The 19,222-nt window shown below is 40.8% G+C and overlaps 1 protein-coding gene across 1 annotated transcript in view; it reads right to left on the reverse strand.

Moving 5' to 3' along the window:
• The window catches only part of LOC309886095 (sphingosine-1-phosphate transporter SPNS2-like), a gene marked incomplete at its 5' end in the record, with an annotated part of 134,998 nt that overhangs the window by 44,100 nt on the left and 71,676 nt on the right, over positions 1-19,222 (reverse strand). Inside the window, 5 exons of the mRNA XM_082776653.1 lie at positions 1,316-1,505; positions 3,118-3,270; positions 4,451-4,593; positions 7,621-7,687; positions 8,315-8,466. Coding sequence (XP_082632779.1) covers positions 1,316-1,505; positions 3,118-3,270; positions 4,451-4,593; positions 7,621-7,687; positions 8,315-8,466 — 705 coding nt within the window. The remainder of the gene's footprint in view (positions 1-1,315; positions 1,506-3,117; positions 3,271-4,450; positions 4,594-7,620; positions 7,688-8,314; positions 8,467-19,222) is intronic.

Raw genomic sequence — 19,222 nt, forward strand, 5'->3', positions numbered from 1 at the left:
GGCTGGCAAAGGAGAAAATCACAGGTCTGACTGCACAAAGAAGTGGAGGGGAGGGGCAGGCAGGGGGATCTGACAGATCTCTTCTTTTGGAGACAGCTGGAATAAAAGGAAGGCTAATGTTTTGCCAACCAGTAACACCCTCTTACAGGTTGTCCCAGGTGGTCATTTTTCTGCTGATCATTGAATCAAAGGTTAGCTGTAGGCCATGCCATGAGCCAGAGGTCCTGACACTTCCTGAATAGCCAGAGTAGGCATTCTTGGTTCTGTGTTCATGTTTTTAAACTTCCATTCTTTCTTCTTGTGTTCCCCTGTTGTGATGGCAGCTATTCAAATACCTAGAAAATAACCGTGGCTACGCTAGTGCTAGAAATACAGAGAAGTGAGGAATTGCAATAGATGGTTTGTTTGATTAACTGTAAACGAATTCTCATTGCTTGCTGAAGTGTGCACTGCTGTGTGGAGACTAGGGTAGGCTTTTGGAAATTATCCCACTACTCAAACCATTTCAAGCTGTCCCTTCAAAAAGTTATCAAGCTTCCCTCTATTACACTGAAAGAGAACCTGAGAGCTGTTCAGTGTACTGGATTTCCACTCTTTCCTGAAAGCAAGACTAATACCTCATACCAGGTTATTATACATTATCTTGAGTTTTTCCTTCTCCCTTCACACTATTTGTCTGGAACTATCTGATGTCTTTTTATATCTTTAGGTTATAAATGCTCTGGTGGGACCATTGTTTAAATCTGCATTTGTGCAGCATCAAGTATTGTGTATTCCTGAGCTGTGACTAGAATTTCAGGTGCTATGGTAATATAGAAAACAACAACAAATTGAACTTACATGTTAATTACTGTTGGTTTGCAGCAAGCTACTTAGTTATGGAAATTAATGGTACTTACAAGTAGCCAAAAGCGTGCCCACAGACAAGTTATATTGTAATTACAATTTGGTATCACTGCTGCTACAAAACCCTTATTGTAAGGGAAGCTGCCAATTTTCCTGTACCAAACCATTAGGCAAGAGCAATAGCATTATGGATAGAGGTACAGAGAGAACAACCCAAAGGCAGGGAACTGTGAGTTTCTATGCAAGAGCTAAATGCCCAGGTCTAAATTCTGATGACAGTAAGAGGGGATAAACAGTGAAACACATTTTCCTTCCAAGCACATCTATACAGTGCCAATATGCCAAGGGGAAAAATGAAGAACATTTAGAGTGGGAAAAGCATCGAAGCCTTCCTGCAGGGGACAATGCACTCAATCTTCTAAGGTGTTTGGTAGACAGAAGACTGACATATGCAAAGGATTATACTTACATAGGCTCCCACAATGCTGCTCTTGGCAGCAACGAAGATCAGACAGATGAAGATGGCTGACCCCAGCATGCCAACAGCACAGACAAGAGGATCAGCTCGCTGGGTTTTTAAGCGGCACCATTTGGTTGCCCCAGCTCCTGTGATAACACCCAGGAAACCGGTGAAGCATGTGATTGCTCCAAAGATCAAGCTATTAAAAAAAAAAAAAAAAAAAAAGAGAGAGAGAGAGAGAGAGTCAGTTATTTTTCTGGATTTTTTCTCCAAAATGGGGATGACCTATGAACAAATTAGTAGGGTAAACTGGCTGGTGAAAATCTGGATATTGGCTTTGCATGTTTAAAATAAAACAAATGAGCTACATCCTCAGTGTTTGTGTTTGCAGCACCCTTCCCCTGAAATTACGGAAAACAGCAGATAAAATTCAGCCTTGTACAAGGGCATTGATGAACACACAGAGATGCAGAGGGCTCATACTGCTTCTTTGTGTGGAACTTAGCTCCCTACAAAGTGCATTGTATAGCTAATTATGTACAAAAGACCCTAAGTAATAACCTGCACAATGATCATGTAAGGGAAATCATGGACAGAGCAGGCACTTGGAAGCTTAAGGAAATGGAAACCTAACAAGACAACAAACACCAGCAATTTTCTAACTCCTTCCAGCCCATTTCAAAGAAGGCTGATTAGATTATTTTGCTGTTATAATACACATACAAAATGCATTTATTTAAATTCAAGAGCAGGAGCTGTCAAGGTTTCTTAGTATTGTATGTGCAGGACTCAGGCTACAGTCTTTGGCAACTACATGAAAGTAGCTCCAGGGTAGCTCAAAATATAGGTGTCATCAAGGAGTGGAAAACTTGTCTTTGTGAACAGCAGATGGGCAGTCTGACTGGAGCTGTATTTTCTGCTCACTGCATTTTTCAGAATAGAGCGAGGCTGCCTGCTGGGTGCTCTAGTCGATGGTACTCCAAACCACTAAGTAGTTTACCTGTGATGAGATTGTGTCAGCTAGAGCAAGAAGGCTTTCCTAATGTTATTCTTCCCTCAAAAGCTAAAAAGCAAAAGAGCTGGCAAAAGGCAGTTTTTCATATCTTTTATTCACCTGGAGAAATACATTTATTTTTTGTTAGCATTTTATGCTCTGTGCTATTATGGTAAAGCACAGAACAATGAATTACTTCTCACAGCGTATGTGCTGCAAGCTACATTATATCACTGGCTCTGAAAAAACACACCATGTAACATCAAGCAATCCAAACCAAAGTCTCCCAGATCTTCAGCAAAACTCAGTATACACAGTAGTATACAGAGCGATGAAACACAGTGAAGTCCTCCCTCTCACAGAAATAAAAGCCTTCGGGGCCAGTTCCTGCAGCCTTTAGGGGAACCAGTCCAAGCCCTGAATTATAGCCACTACCTTGGCTACCCTGACACGCCAGTTGATTCCACTGCTATCATAGAAATCAGTATGGGTCTTAAGAAACCTCATTCTCTCTCAGCTCTCCAACCATTTTTTGAGGCAAAGACAGCTGTCTCTTTTCTCCTTCTGTACAGTAGCCTGGGAACTAAGACTGAGCTGAGGTCATCACTTCTGCCTTGGTTTGACTTCATGCAATGAAGAAAAGAAGAGAAATAAAACCCAGTTTACAATCCCAGCATTTCCTATCATTGTTGCAAGGATCTACAGGAAATTACAGACATTCTAGTGACTTGACTCCATGGGACTTGCCTGTTTCCTCTGGTAAATAAGCCCCCACCCTCCCTCCCCCCTCTTTAAAGCAGTGGTGTATGAACCTCACCTATCTTTGGTGCCACAGGGCTGCGCATTGCAAGTCTCTGCAGTCTTCTGCACGACTTGTGCTCTGTAAAGGTAGAGAGGGATCCACATGCCGAGTGCCCCAGTGGCAAAAGAGACAGCTGAGGTGGCCAGTGAGGAGAACACATAGCTGCGGCTGTGGAGACACGAGAGGCAAAACCAAGGGAAGGGTTAGAAGGAAAACTGAAAGAGTGAGGGCACCAGGAGAGGACCCACTACTCACCTCCCTTTGCCAAGGGGCAGAGATAACACGAGGTACAAAGAAATGGAGAAGAAGAAGCAGGAAATATTTCTTCATATAAGACGTTCTATTGATAATAATGTGCTTAACTCTTCAGAGGTGCTTCAAAGGGACCACTTTTTTGGGACCCTTTCAGGAGACGATCAGTACTTAATCACTAAAATGTGATGTGTGAATTACAGCACTGTCACCATAATATCACCTGGTTACCCGAATTACCAGCTCCACCTCTCCCTCCCCATCCAAGTTATTTCCAGGTTACTATATGCTTGCTACTTGGATAAACCACCAAAATAAGTAATATAAAAATACCAATAAATTAACCATCACCACTTTTCATAGCCCTTTGACACTGTGTGACAACACCAGGAAGACATCCTAGCCAGCAGTTCTAAGAATGAAGGACACCACAGGTTTTACATCAGAATTCCAAGGTAACACTGAATTTACACACACAAATATTTGCACATTCAAAGGCAAGCATTCTGGAAGCAAGTGCAGCTGTTTAAAAACTCAGAAGCGTGTGATCTTTTATGCAGATATACAAGCATCCAACCACATTCTATGCACATGCAGTCACATGTGGTTATATATATATATTATATATATATATTTAAATTTGCCATGTAGTGCAAGCTTTTGTGTATTTTCTCCTCTTAAATTGCTTTGGAATTGAACTCTCCACTCAGCAGAGTAGCTTTTTCAAGGAAGAAAATGAATATAAGGGACATATAAAAGGATATAAAAGGACATCTGAACAACAGTGGCACAACAATACAGGAACACAGCAATTTCTACACTTCAAAAGCCTTAATTAGTCTGACATATGAGCCAAACAAAGCAGACTCTTAGATCTGAATCTTGGAAAAGTTAGAGCAAAAGATGGAATTCATCTTTGTCATCACAGTCAACATCCAGTGAAAACGTAACTGTGATTTTCTTTCCTAGGCCCACACACCGAATTTTCTGCAACTGTGCATGATGCCACTTTCCAACCCCACAGTGTTAAGTACAGGCCATTTGATGTTCACATTAAGCAGTAGAGGCAAAGCATACGTCAGCAGGGTGTTCTTACTTTCTTATCAGTGCCTTCATGTCTCTTAGCCATGAGGTCCGAGCCTTCAGCTGTCCCCCAAGTTGTTCAACATTTCCTCTTTTAGCAGCGGGTACAAATATCAAGATGAGTGTCCCTGTTATCATTCCTAGGAGTGGAGATACCTGTGAGAAAGGAACAGGAAAATAGCAGAGGAAGTCAGCAGTGTTTGATTTGAGTAGTCAGTAAGAAACAGATTACATTAGTCTCATTTCAGCAACCCAGCTCTTTATGGCTATCCAGAATCTGTGAGCACACTGAGGCATCTGCTCCTTTCCTTCCTCCCTGTCATTCCTGGGACTCTCTTATCTCACTTTGCAAGCATGAAGCTTTGAGAATACTCTGAGGTAAGGCAGTCCATTTAGTTGTGTAATTACAGTACCAAGATTCTGGGTGATGTTTAACTCTTTGGAAACCTGCACCCAACTGGGCTAAGAGACCAACTGATTTCTGGGAGAGTTTAAAAGCCTCTTATGGGCAATGAACCCAGGTGAAAGATTTCTGGATCTGGGGAGCATGTTGGTTTTGAAAATCCTTGCTTGACATGCAACCCTTTCTGTGGTCTTCCATCTAATCTGCAATGGTTTCTCATTTTCAGGCAGCTTTCAGTGATTACCTCAGTGTGCAGCAGACTAAGAAACAATGAAAATTCAAGCTGGAAGACAGAAAAATGACACATTCAAGACTTAGGTTTCCGAGTTTCCAATCCCTTCTGTCAATCACTAGACAAAAATGCAAACATTCTACAGTGTTTTACAAGCTATGAATGTGATTCTCCTTTTGACACTGAAATTCCATTATTGTTAGCATGGAAAATGGTTCTACTAGGAAAATAGAAACACGGACTTTCAGTGAACTATTATCTCTTCTGTACATGCCATTTTCAAAATAAAATTCCTGTTCCTAAAAATATGCTTCCAATAATAACCTGAAAATGGTCTTTACACATAGAGATATATTACATGCCCAAAGAAGACAAATCCAGAACTCTTCTAGGGAAGGTAATGGAAGACAAAAAAAATATTTTAGAACTGGAAAGCCAGGAGTGTTCCTCATCCAGGGACAAATGAAGCTCAATACAGTACTCTTATCACAGTTGAACAGAAGACATAGCACTGTTAAGCAAAACAAACAAACAAAGGAAATGCTGGTATTTTCTAGAGCCATACAATTTCAAGTCTCTGATTTTTATCTGGAGGCTTACTCCCCTGACAGGATAATATCTGTTGATACTCAGCAATGTTACAGCAAAACACTGACATTAGTGCTAGATCCAGAGACAAAGTTGCCCCTAGCCAAAGTGCCCTTCTGCCTTCTTCAGCCCACTGAGTATTCCTGACCTCCTCCAGAGCTGGAGGCCACAGGGCATCACAGAGGGAAGCATCACGTTGGCAAATCTAGTACATCTTGCAGGAGTACAACGATTGCCAAAAGAACAGAGGCTCCTTTATGCTGATGTCTGGAAGCTTTCGACATGTGCTGTTTGACTAACAAAACTAAGCAATCCTGTCCTAAGAAACACTCACGGAAGTATGGAGCTTGTCTTACAGATTCCCACAGTTTCACACAGTCAGGGAATCGTGCATCCATGTGTCATTTACGGTGGAAATCAAGATCCCATAAGGGGTACAGCCTTGCAGACTGTCTGGATTTCTCAGGATAACTATGGAGACTTCAACCAAACAGAAAAGTGCTAGTGATGATTTCTTTGTACAAACTAGTTATTTGGATTTTACAGATAGAAGAGTGGTCCAAGATAAATCATTAAATCATACAACCATAGAATATCCTGAGTTGGAAGGGACCCACAAGAATCATGAAGTCCAACTCCTGGGTCTGCAAAAGGCCACCCGAAAATCAGACAATTTGACTGGGAGAAGGGGCTTTGGAGTTTCTCTTCCCTTGTGTTAACCTTTGCTCAAAAGTTCATATTACCCTTAAAGCATTTCTGCTATTGAATGAGGCAAGCACTCTCTTGGTCTGAAGCTTTAGGTTATTAAACCTAATTCTTTTCATTTCAGGTTGACAGATGGAAACTCTCCTAGGTGCAAATGAACTGTTCACAGTGACTTTCCTGGCTTTTCTTACCTTTGCTGGACAGGCAATTGTCCGTGCCACAGAAAGGAACATTCACTTGAGATGGGAACCCACATATTTCATCACCTGCTGTTACAAATGGGGTTGGCCTGGGCTATATGAGATTCATTGTCCTCATGAAGTGCCAAAGCCAGAGAATGCAACTCACTGGGGCACATGCCACCCAGACTGACAAAGGTCAGAAAACAGTTCTGCTGGGCTGCTTCCTGCCAGCTCTTTCAAGACATCTTTGTGTGCAGGATTTGTTTGTGCGTATGTGATTGGAATGTATTATCTTTTCAACACGTTTATCAAGGTCCCAAGAGGTTAAAGTAGAAGGAAACCGACTGTCTCAGGGCAGAAAAACAAGCGGAAACTGGAACAAAGTGTTTTTTCCTCAAAGCAGGAAGCCATTCTCAGAGTTTCTTGACAGCAAGGGCCTGAAAGACTGTGGAGTTGATTTAAGGCCAATGCCTCATCTTCCCAAACTCATCAAGAAACCATGGTTGACTGATAATAAAGTGATTGGAAAATTCTTGCTCCCAAGCAGGGAGAAAAACAAGTACAATGAGCCAAAACCACATACCTTTCCAATTTGCTTAGAGAATGCATCTGCTATGCACTTAATATCCACAGGCGTTAATCTCCAATCCTTTACCGTCTCTATATAACAGTGTATATAATAACAGGTTGGGGATTTGTGTGATAGAACTCTTCTAACACTGATCAACTGATACAGCTGTTATTAAGATGTTATTAAAACTGATATATAAGACTCAGTAAAGTTTCCTATGAACTGGCCCAAAGCCAGGCTAGTGCTTATTGAAGGTGAATTCAGAGTGTTCACAATGTGCAATTTTACAGAGGAAAAATAAACAAAAATATATACTTTGAAAAGAAAAAAAAAAAAGCATTTTTAGGAACATTTTGAATTTCAAGCTATCTTTATCATTGAAGAGCTGAAGGATTTGGAAAAAAAAAATCCCAACAAGCACTTTTTGCTTGTGGAATAGTCAACGTTATAAGCTCAAAAATGGAAACCTGCATGTGAATGTCACACCAAGAGACTGGCTTACCCGCAATGCCCAGTGCCAGTCTCCAGCAACTTGCTTCACACTTGATCCAGTGATGTATCCCAAGCCACTGAAAGTGATGAAAGGATGAGAATCAGTCTGAGTTTTAATAGAGTACCACAATCACAGCTGTTCTTAAGCAAAGATAAAAACAGTCAAAATCAATTGTGTGTTCTAGTCTCTTCTAGTTCTTCAGGGAAGAAACGTGGGGGATGAAGAGGATAGCAGCTAATATGTAACTCTTCCCAGCACTGTTGGTCTAAAAATGCTGAAATCCAATGGAATATTGGACACTGATCTCAAGTTCATAGCTGACCTTTCAATCCACAGTGGATGGACCTCAAATTAATTGAAGCACCAATTCAGAACAAATATAATAGTATTCAAATTGATAGCTTAGTTTAATAATGCTCCAAGAAAGTCAGTTAAAATATTTTGTTTCCATTCCCACCCAATTTCTGTAAAAAAATAAATAAATCCTTCCCGCTAGTTCCCAAAAGTCACACGTGAACGAGTAACAGGGCTAGAAAAAATAATTCAATTCCTGCAACTAATTAGTCACTTCTGACAATATTTTCCTGTCTAAATTGTTCCAACCAAAGACAGAACAACTATCATCTTTAGCAACTCAAGATTTGTGTGAGCTAACTTTAAAAGAAAAGCCAAAAGCAGATGAAAAAAGCATTATGTTACCTACCTGCCAAGAGGAATTGCAAAGTAGAAAACAGACAGCATAAGGGTCCTTGTGTTTTTGGTGAAAAGGTCTCCGATGATGGTTGGAGCAATAGTGGAGTAACTTGCTTCGCCGATGCCAACCAAACCTCGTGAGAGCACAAGAAGCCAGAAATACTGCAAAAAGAAATAAAACACCTTAGCAAGCGTCGCTTTATATTTTTGAATTCAGGATGGACAACAGTGAAAGCTGCCCAGCTAGGGAAATATAAACACATGTGAATGGAAAGTGATAACATTGTATGCATTTATTTTTTAAAACCTCAGATTCTTTTTATTTATCTCTTGCTGGGGATAAAAGGGACCATATATTTTTTGTGAAGATTTATAGGCATGAAAGAAAAGTAGCAATAATACCATATCGCACTCAATATGATTTTCTAAGACAGCAAGACCCTCAATTTATTTTCAGCATGTTAAATCTAATTGCCAGCAACAGTGCACTGACAGAGGGAGATTTTGGGAGGTGTCTGAGTATAACAAATCCTGCTTCTGGGATCCAGGGAAAGTAATACCTGCCGAGCGCAACCACAGCCTCCCCGGCATGCCAAGGGACGAGTTAAGACTGGTGAAATTCTGGAGGCTCTTCAAAGCTGCGCAGGAGTTGAACCCGCAATCTCCCAAACTCTTGATTTTCTCCATGATTAGAAGATACTGAATAATGGAGGATTTCCAAAGGTGCTAAGCACCGACCTCTCTGCTTTCCTTGAAAAAAGCATAAATCTCCCCCTTGCAGCAGGAAGACAGACTAAGCCACAGCTGAACACTTCTGAGAAAGCTCAGGTTACAGTCTGAGCCGAGATGCACAGAGTTATGAAGAGATAAGACTTGAGATTTACTGTGAGCCACCTGAACACATGAACATCCGTGTGCTCAGCAACTATTACCACCAGATGAAAGATTCAGAGCCACACAAGGCAACTGAGCAGGTTACAAAAGCATTAAGCTGCCCAAAGAATGATGTGCCCTTCCAAGTAAATGGTAACTGAACAGAACAAGGAGAGGGGCTTCACATTCAGCACGACACAGCCTGAGGTGGATGAAAAGGAATTATTCATCTAATAGAATTTTTTTCATGGGCTGTTACCCTGTTTCAGCCAACATTTTTGTAAAGTGCAAGGACCTGATTTTCAAGCCAACCTTTTCTGGTACACCTGCAATTTTCTGGGTGCTGCTGTTTGAAGGCATAAGGCACAGTACTTTGATGCCAAAATGCTTGATACATCAGCACGATCAAGTTCTTAGACATCTGAGCAACCTGAGCTACACCCAGAAGTAATTGCAGGTGCAGCAATTAAACACCACTCAACTGCAGAAAACTGTATGTGCAGGGAACCTTTTTCTACAAATGTAGCCTCTACAAATCCTAAGTTTACTGTTATTATTCTATAGATCATTTGTGAAGAACAGCAGGGAATGTGATATGTCCTTAAACATGAAAATACTTTAAGAATAACGAGCAATTACAGCGGAGTTGCAGGAAAATGACTGATTTCATGCCCTACAGCAAAACCTAAGCCAGAATACAGGTCTTTCATTCACAAAGATGGAAAATGCCATGCAAACATCAAGACACACACCTCAGTCATAAAGCAGACAAAACTTTACCACCAGCATATTTTCATTGTCTTCTGTACCGCAATCCCCTAGCTGAAAAATATTTCTTGAAAATTCCTGTAGCCACATAAAACAAATACTTTTGTGCACTCTTCACTTCCTCTTATTTTGATGTAAATCTTGCATCGATACCTATTTTCTGAGTGTGTACAAGTTCCTTGTTTGCTGGGAGGGCGTTTGCGGTGCTGCTGTCATTCATCTAACTCCCATAAGTGGCACATACGTAACAGAGATGTGTGGGTGTATGCAGAAAGGGCAATACTGTGACTCAAGTTTTTAATTTATGCCAGTTGCCCAATGCTAAACCACTCCACATTACTACGGGAGTATGCTGACAATGATTGCTGCACAGGTACCCAATGTATTTGGAATGAGCAACAGTATTTATAACATACTGAATGACTTAGTCATGCAGAATTAGAAAGCAGGGGAATTGGAGGCTGATTTTGGTTTCGTAAGAGGTTAAGTCTTGGATCACAGAGAGTGTGACAGACAAAACAGTCATCTGTCCGTTTTGGCATGAGTATATGATCGTTACACCTGTAGAATGACAAATTTGCAAATGCACTGGATGTTCCTCAAATTTGAAATACCTACATAAAAATGCCCCAGGTTTGTGCTTACCAGCCAGGAATCACTCCCTGATTAAACTGGACAGGGATTTCCTCCAAATAACGTTGTTATAAGCTTCCTGTCAAACACTGCTTAAAGCAGGAAAATTGTGGGAAAAATTCTAATAGTGGTAAAGAGTGACTTGGTTCCACCTATACTATTGAATCAGAATCCTCATACAATGAAATCATCTGCAACAAGTAATATACTTGTTCCTCTCCCCTAGTTCCTCCTCGATTCCTCCTCTCTGGCTTATCCCTTGCTTACACACTCCAAATATCTACTTACTATTTTAAATATATTCTCTGAAGAAAAGGTATAAAGGTATCCAAATTTACATCATGAGATTCTGACTTCAGATGGTAATGTCAGCAATCTGATAAAAACAAAATGTGCATAAAGACATAAATGCTATTTCCATTCTGAGATGATATATTCAGCACTATGGATAATACAGCTATTTAGGTGTAATGACAAGGCACAACATTAAAAATCTACAACAATACCAGGGAATTATAATTTATCATGTTGTGCCTTGTTTTAGAGCTCTGTAAGATTGCAAAGCTAGTGCCTGTTCTAATCTTTCTGAAACATCTCTGGATATTTGCTAGCACACTTTCTCTTGGTACCTATACAAAAAAAATATGCAGTAATTTCAGTAAGCTAGAGCCTTCAATCTTCCATCTCTAATAACAGTTAGTGGAACATATGTTTTGTCATCTCTGAACAGGGACTGCTGGGTACCTACCCCCAAGATAAAAAAAAAAAAAAAACAGTCCTCTCAGAGAGAGGCCTAATCTTTTCATTTTTCATATAGGAAAAAAAAATACAAACAACAAAATGACTCAAAAATTCTTACGCGTGGTATATCCACGGATATACCATGAACCACTTAGAAACAGATCCCAAAACCACTATGCATGCAATGTAGACAACTGCTATTTTATGTGTGTATTTATATACACATACACCCATACGCACATGTTTTTCTCTCTCTTTGTATGTGAATATTACAACCGACATAAACAAATGGGAATGACAGATATTACTCATACACAGGAAGCTCCATTCTCCTCCATAGCCGGAGCAGGACACTTCTACCATTTCCTCTACACTACATTTTCCCCCAAGTACTTTATCATCTTTGCCTACCCCAGGACTCTCAGCAATTTAGTGAGGCAAAAAGGGCTGACACCAGCCAAATTCTTCTCTACATTATCTGCCCTTAAGAGCAGCACAGGCAGCTAAGAGAGGGAACCGGTAAATGAATTTCACTGTTCCCCAAGCAGAAATTGGTATATATTAAGAAGCTTATTCTTTTCTGCATTGCTTTGGAGCTGTTCTGTAATTTGTTCATCTGAGCAAATACTTCTCACTCTGGCAGGAAAATTGAAAAAGACTTAGTGCGCTTTCAGCACCTGAGCTTATTCCATTTCTGAAGGTTACGACCAGCAGCTTCAAGACTTCAGTGTCTTTTTCTCTGGGTCATCACTAGCAACTGAAGGTTTTTGAAACAGAGTTATTACAGCAAACAATCTATTTATGCCTTTCATTTTTGCTAACAGTCATGTCAAAGATGTCTGCATCTCTTTGAGAGCTGCCAACAACTCCTGGTTTGTAAAGATGCAATGGTTTTCTTTGAACGGGCTGTATGGCAGTAATACACTTCCCTGCCTGTGCTTCAGCTGAAAGTGTTGCAGAGAGGGTCACAGACACTGCCATGCTGCGGCAGGGCTCCTAGGTACCAGCTCTGACCTCCGGCATGGATGTGGACAGCTGGAGAGGAGTTGTGGTCGGGACATCTGATCCATACCATGCAACTGCTATGAGCTCTGGGAGCAATTTAGGATGCAAAGGTGCTCTGAGTCTCTTTCGCCAACTTGTATATGCCACAAACCCACCAATTTACGGAAAGAATCATGGCTGACAGAGAATCTGAACTGCCACAGTCTTCCTGGGAATCCCCCTTCACGAGAGACCAGCACCAGAAACTAGTGCACAGAGAAAGCCCTCATGCATGTTTATCTGAGGTAGATAAGGTCAGTGGACCTGCTCTTCTTCACGTCTCTTAACCACATGGAAGGAAAAACATGCCCTAGCTCTAAGCTGAAGAATTTACTACTTTGTAATTTGAAAACTAGCAAACCAAAACAAAAAAGAAACCCAATCCTCCAAAACAGATAAGAGTTTTTGAAGGGATACAAATCCTCATGCCTCAGGGCATCAGCTGATCACTGAACTGGTGTGGCCTCATCTCAAGTACTGAGTGCAGTTCTGCGCACCACAATATAAGGACATAAGAAGAACATTAGAGAACGTCCAAAGGAGGGCAACAAAGACGGTGAAGGGTCTAGAGGGCAAGATGCATGAGGAGCAGCTAAAGTCACCCATATTGCTCAGTCCATAGCAGGGCCGGCCAAGGGGAGGCCTCATGGCGGCCTGCAGCTCCCTCACGAGGGGAGCGGAGGGGCAGGCGTTGAGCTCTGCTCTCTGGGGACAGTGACAGGACCCGAGGGGATGGCATGGAGCTGGGACAGGGGAGGGTCAGGCTGGGGGTTAGGGAAAGGTTCTGCACCCAGAGGTGGTTGGACACTGGGACAGGCTGCCCAGGGATGTGGTCACAGCACTGAGCTTGCCAGAGTTCAAGGAGCATTTGGACAAGGCTCTCAGACATAGGGGTTATCAGGTCTGATATTTTGGGTGGTCCTGTGTGGAGCCAGGAGTTGGACTCGATTATCTTTGTAGATCCCTTCCATCTCAAGATATTCTATGGTTTATGGTTCCAATAGAGATGCACTGCCTGAAAACTTCTGGATTTCTTAAACTATCAGCAAGCTGCACACAACAACAGCAATAGCTGATGGGGTCAGATGGACCTGGTCTAACTACTGCTGCGAATGATACTAGCCCACAGGGAGCTATAGGCCAGACATGATCCCTCCAGGATTTTCATCTGAAAAAAGCTTTCATCATTTGCATGAAATATTTATAATACACCAAAAGAGAGATCATATATTTTCTCTGAAAAGTATGACATGGTTTATACTCACATTTTCATATGGCTTTACTCTCAATCTCATGCACGCATCAATATTTGATGGCATAGGACACATGACTAGCTTTAATCATGTTTGGACAAACCTCCTAATTATACATTTATCCTAGTTGCACAGACCACTGAATGAGTAATACAAGTCTTAATAGGTCTAATTGCAGCTTTAACTTCTTTCTCTTTTTTAATTAGTTAACAAAAGGAATTAAGCCACAGTTCTCTAAAAGATTAGCTGTAAGTGATAAACCTATAAGCTGCCAAATATGTGTACAACTCTGAACCACCAGATTTACTGTCTAAAGAATCACATGATCCTTAAGCTTTAGTTATTAAGCGTTTGCATTTGCATGTGAAGTAGCTTGTAAGGGTCTCTAAAACAAGCTCAATACATGCTTCATTTAGATTAGGGCTACATGAACTGGTAAAATCACACAGATATAGCCAATGTAGAGTAAATTACTAGTATGAATGCACAGCACCAGTGCAAGCTATGTTTTGAACCAATGTTGCTGGTCCAAAAGATGGCTCTGTTATACAGCTCCAGGAACTGCATCTGCACCCTTCTCATTACAAGGATATTGAGTTAACCTTCTACAGATCTACATTTAACTTTTCTAAAAGAAGGCTCAGGACCATGGAATTCCATATTTGAACTACTTAGGCTTGCAATAATTTTTTATTTTATTTTATTTTATTTTATTTTATTTTATTTTATTTTATTTTATTTTATTTTATTTTATTTTATTTTATTTTATTTTATTTTATTTTATTTTATTTTATTTTATTTTATTTTATTTTATTTTATATAAACATTATGCAACAAACAAGGGTTTGCATCCTTGGAAAGAAGACACGCATAGAGAAAGCAATCCATGCCAACATGCCAGGAAGACTGCTACATAAAGTCTAGAATCGATGTGTGGAAACTAAGGAGAAAGCATCAGGATTGATTTAATTTCTGTGTATTTCTAGAGGAAACTCCGTTGAACTGTACTGTAGCTATACTCTTGCATTTCTGTGGCTGGCAGGGTGTTGCACTGACAATATCCAGCGTACCGCAGCAGTCCCAAGTGATCAGTTAGACCAACTGAAGACAGATAATTGATATATTATATCTGATATATGTATATATATATGATATAGTATATCTGATGTACTTCAGGAGTCAGCTGCCCGAAGTAAAGCCCAAGGAGCTCAAAAGAATATTCAAGGGCTGGACAACTGTGGTCGCTTTTGACAGACAGCTGCATTTACATGCAAACATTTGCCCTGGTCACACAAACACCATTTGTTGCATTTCATTACGTTTTCCTAGCCCTATCAGCATTTTGCAGGGATCTAAGTGGTTAAAGATGACACACCACACCCTTTACCACAGGTACACAAAGCTGTGCCATTAATCATGATGCAAACCAAAACAGGAGTATGCCTCTAAGTATCGGTATTGTGACTAAGAGCATTGGCTCCTCTAAACTCACAGTTTAAATTCCACCTCATTAGCTGAGAATCACTAGAAGAGCTGAGCAATGGAATGAAATTACAAATGCAGGTGAGATATTTGTTTAGACACCAAGCATTTCTTTTAGTCTTCCCAGCAATGATGGAGCCACCTTTAAGAAGCTGAAAGTTTCCAAGTCAGAAAGGAACATTCACATGTCACGAAAGACAAGTTGGCATTAAATGATGATGTTGATGTTTTAAATTCCATTCCGTATCTCAGGAGGATGGCAAAGGTTACAGCAGAATAGATAAGCCTAAATACATCTCCCAGCTCTGTGCACTCCCAAAGCTTTATACATTTTGAATACATCTAACAAAGGCATTGGCTTTCCATGTTGGATGCAAGTCCTGGGTTCGCACACTGAATAGCAATGGTGTGTCACATCTAGATACAGACCACAAAATCCTACCTCTTACCTTGTTGTGTGAATGGTCCTAACTGTCCTTCAATTAAAAGAGAATCAAACTTATGAAAAGCTAGAGAGGGGATATATATTCAGCATTTGTGAGTCTCCCTGTGCCAGTCCTGAAGACCATGTCTTTCTGTCAAGTGCAGCCTAGACTTTTAAGCAACTGAATATTCATGCCAAATTTTGGCCATTTGGTTTCTTACTGTCAGGGAAATCTTTGTGCAAGAATGAGGGAAGACAAATATCTGCCTTCATCTACAAGTATTCCTAACTAATCAGTCATGAAGATTGCCATCAGAGAAAACAAGATATATAAAACCATGGGAGCAGAACTGTTCACTAGATGTTTTGTTGGTAGATATTTTCCTTCTGCTTCAATAGGTTGGGTAAGCATTGTTTTCAGGATTTCCCACAACTGAAAGGAGCCGCTTTATGTTTAGTCTGTGTGGCATGGAAATGGCCTAGCCATGGTGCATGCTTGTGTGGAGCCTGGTTGGCAACAGGCTGTTGAAATATCAGCTCTGATGTAATGGTGTGAGCTGCTAGCACTCAGCTGTCTATTATTTTAGTATTTTTAATAGAGAGATAGAAGTGCACTTAGAGGTTCATAGTACAGCTATCTGTCTTGCTAGCTGTAAACAACTCTTCTCACCTCCACCGTGACTTTCTTCCTTTAACAGAAATGAGTGGTGCTGGTAGGGAAGCTTGGGGAGATTCACTGCAGTTGCCAGTTCTTTTGCTGTTTGGTCCACTGCAGAGAAGCAAGTGGGCTTAGACCCCTCTTTTTTCCCCCTGTAGTGCATGTCATCACTTACACATAACCACTTTTCCCTCCCCATCTCTTTATAACCACAACTGCCTTGTAAGTCACTGCTGCACACAACATCTCCTGTACCTTGTATCACTATTGGATTTAAGTTCTATGGTTGCCTCCTTTCAAACTGAACTCTTGAAGCCAAGTCCATCTTTCCTCATCATTTTCACACCGTTCTCCTTTGCCCGCACATCACAGAATCAAAGTATGGTTGAGGTTGGAAGGAACAAGCCTCTACAGGTCACCTAATCCAAGTCCCCTGCTCAAAGTCACAACAGGTAGCTCAGGATCGTGTCTTGAATATCTCCAAGGATGGAGAAGCTACAGCCTCTCTGGACAACCTGTTATAGTATTTTACCATCTTCACAGTAAAAATGTTTCTTCTTATCTTTAAATGGAATTTTCTTATTTCAGCTTATGCCTATTGCCTCATCTTTCCTCTGGGCATCATTGAGAAGGGTCTTGCTCCACCCTTACTGCCCTCTGAAAGGTATTGATACACATTGATAGGATCCCCCTGAACCTTTTCTCCTCCATATCTGAGGCCAGATGACATCCTGAAAAGGCTTACAAGAACATTTGGCCTTACACTGTCTCCAGCTGCAGGCCTCAACAAGATAGAACTGGGAGGCCATACAGCCCTGTCCTCATCCTGTGCTTCACATCCTATTCAGCATTTCTCACTGCAGCTCTGGGTTGGATTGAGTCTTTGATAAAAAGCTCTGAAATTAAAGCAACGCAGCAGGCTGAGTCTGAGCCTCCCCAGGGAGCTATGCATTCCTCAGTATTGTTTGATGACATGGAAAAGACAGCAAGTATTTGTAAAGCTGCTTTTCAGAGGATGAAGGCTATTCAAAGCTTCGTAAAGCAGATTTTAGGTACAGAAATAAAGGTCCTCTAGGTCTTTCCAAACACACTTGATGTCAAGAGTATACATTGGCTCAGGTTCATGCCAAAATTGTTCTTGGGGCTTTCCACTGCCTCCCTGAACAGCATCTCCATCAGCCAAGCTTACTGTGAGAAGAACCCTCCAGTAGTTGAATGTCCTGACCTGAAAGCTCAAGTACCCCTGCACACATCAGAGCTTGACCAAGCAGTTTGCCTGGTTTGAAGTGAAGGACATGACCCATTACATGGCACACTGGACAGTGAACAGTAATAACAGAGCAACAAGTTAGCTTTTCTGAAACATCACTACAGGCTCTCTAGGGCTAGGAGCACAGTTCTGGAGGAAGGATGCCACCTTAGCAAAGGTAAGCTGTTCAAATTCTCACATCCGTAGGGCAGACAACATCTTATCTACTGCGTCTCTGTCGCCTTCACCCCAAGCAGGCTTTTCGTCACTTGGCTTCCCTGAGATCTTCTTGGGCACAGGAAGTGTACAAGTTTAAATATTCGTGTCCAATGAAGGACGCTTATCGTACCCAAAGGTCTTCCCCTGAATTCTCCAGAGCAGGTTACTTTCAGGTTAAACACTGAAGTGAAAATGCTCTCAGTCTTCCTTCAAGTATCCAACCTGCTTCTCCAGATAGATAGGCAAAGCAAATAAATGTACTAGAGAATATGCTCATTTAATTCACACCTGCTTATTATATGGTGGCTGGAGGTTACAAGCATGTTACAGGTGAGACCAGTAAACCATACCAAGACCAGTACACCATACCAAGATGCAAGCTGCTGAGTTACTGAAACCTCAGCACACTTGTTCAGTCATTTACTCAAGCATTAATTTATAACCCTTTGAATTAGGATGGATTTACACTACAGTTTCTAAAGCAAATCTGATTCTTCTATTGCATCCAACTGCACTGTGTCAAACACTTCAAAACTTTGGCTCATTTTGGATGCATTCAGTGGCCTACCAACTTTTAACTCTAAGCTCCTCACCTTTGAACAATTTCCTTCTGGGAAAATTCATCTGGTATTCAGAGCCCCCCGAGGAGTACAAGAGAGACTACAGCAAGGAGAAAGAGAACTAAATACATATTTATACATAGAATTTAGCAAGGGAGATGAAACAAAGTCCACTCACCTTTCCTTTGATTGTCTCTAGTATTTGTTAATGGCTTTAGTTCTCCCAGGTGGCCTGTTCAGGCACACTTAATTGAATGTGGAGAGTTTTATTTGGAAATCTACTTGAGATACTGGCTGATTAAAGTGATCTTATATTATGAGATTTATATTATCATTTAGTATGTAAGATTAACCAATAAAGACTATAAGATGCTACTTTTTCACTTCTCATGCACTTCAATCAGCAACTAAAGTGTTTAACAACTGGATACCTACAGATAGGCTCTAAAGTGAAGCATCTAATTAAGCACTCTGGAGAAAAAAACAAAAACAAAAATACCCTGAAAGTAGCAAGACTCCCATGGTGCTTCCCAGAGCCAGCAGGGATCTGCTGTGTGCTCCACACATACAAAAATCAGGGCCAAGATTTTCTTAGTTCCTCTGAAATCCAGCTTCCCATCACTGGCCTCTCTTCAAACCTGTGGCAGTCCCAAGAGACTTTTCTATTACTTTTCAGTCGTTTTGGGGCAGGAAATGAAAAGGAAGAGGAAGAGGAAGAGGAAGAGGAAGAGGAAGAGGAAGAGGAAGAGAAAAAGAAAAAGAAAAAGAAAAAGAAAAAGAAAAAGAAAAAGAAAAAGAAAAAGAAAAAGAAAAAGAAAAAGAAAAAGAAAAAGAAAAAGAAAAAGAAAAAGAAAAAGAAAAAGAAAAAGAAAAAGAAAAAAAGAAAAAGAAAAAGAAAAGGAAAAAGAAAAGGCCTAATTTGCATTCTCTATCTAATTAAGTAATGTAATTACAAGATACTGGGTGATGAAGCATCACCACCAGGCCAGGACAAAAGCCTCAGTTAAGACAAAG

The sequence above is a fragment of the Aythya marila genome (assembly GCF_965140915.1).
Source record: "Aythya marila genome assembly, chromosome: 20".
Lineage (NCBI taxonomy): Eukaryota > Metazoa > Chordata > Aves > Anseriformes > Anatidae > Aythya > Aythya marila.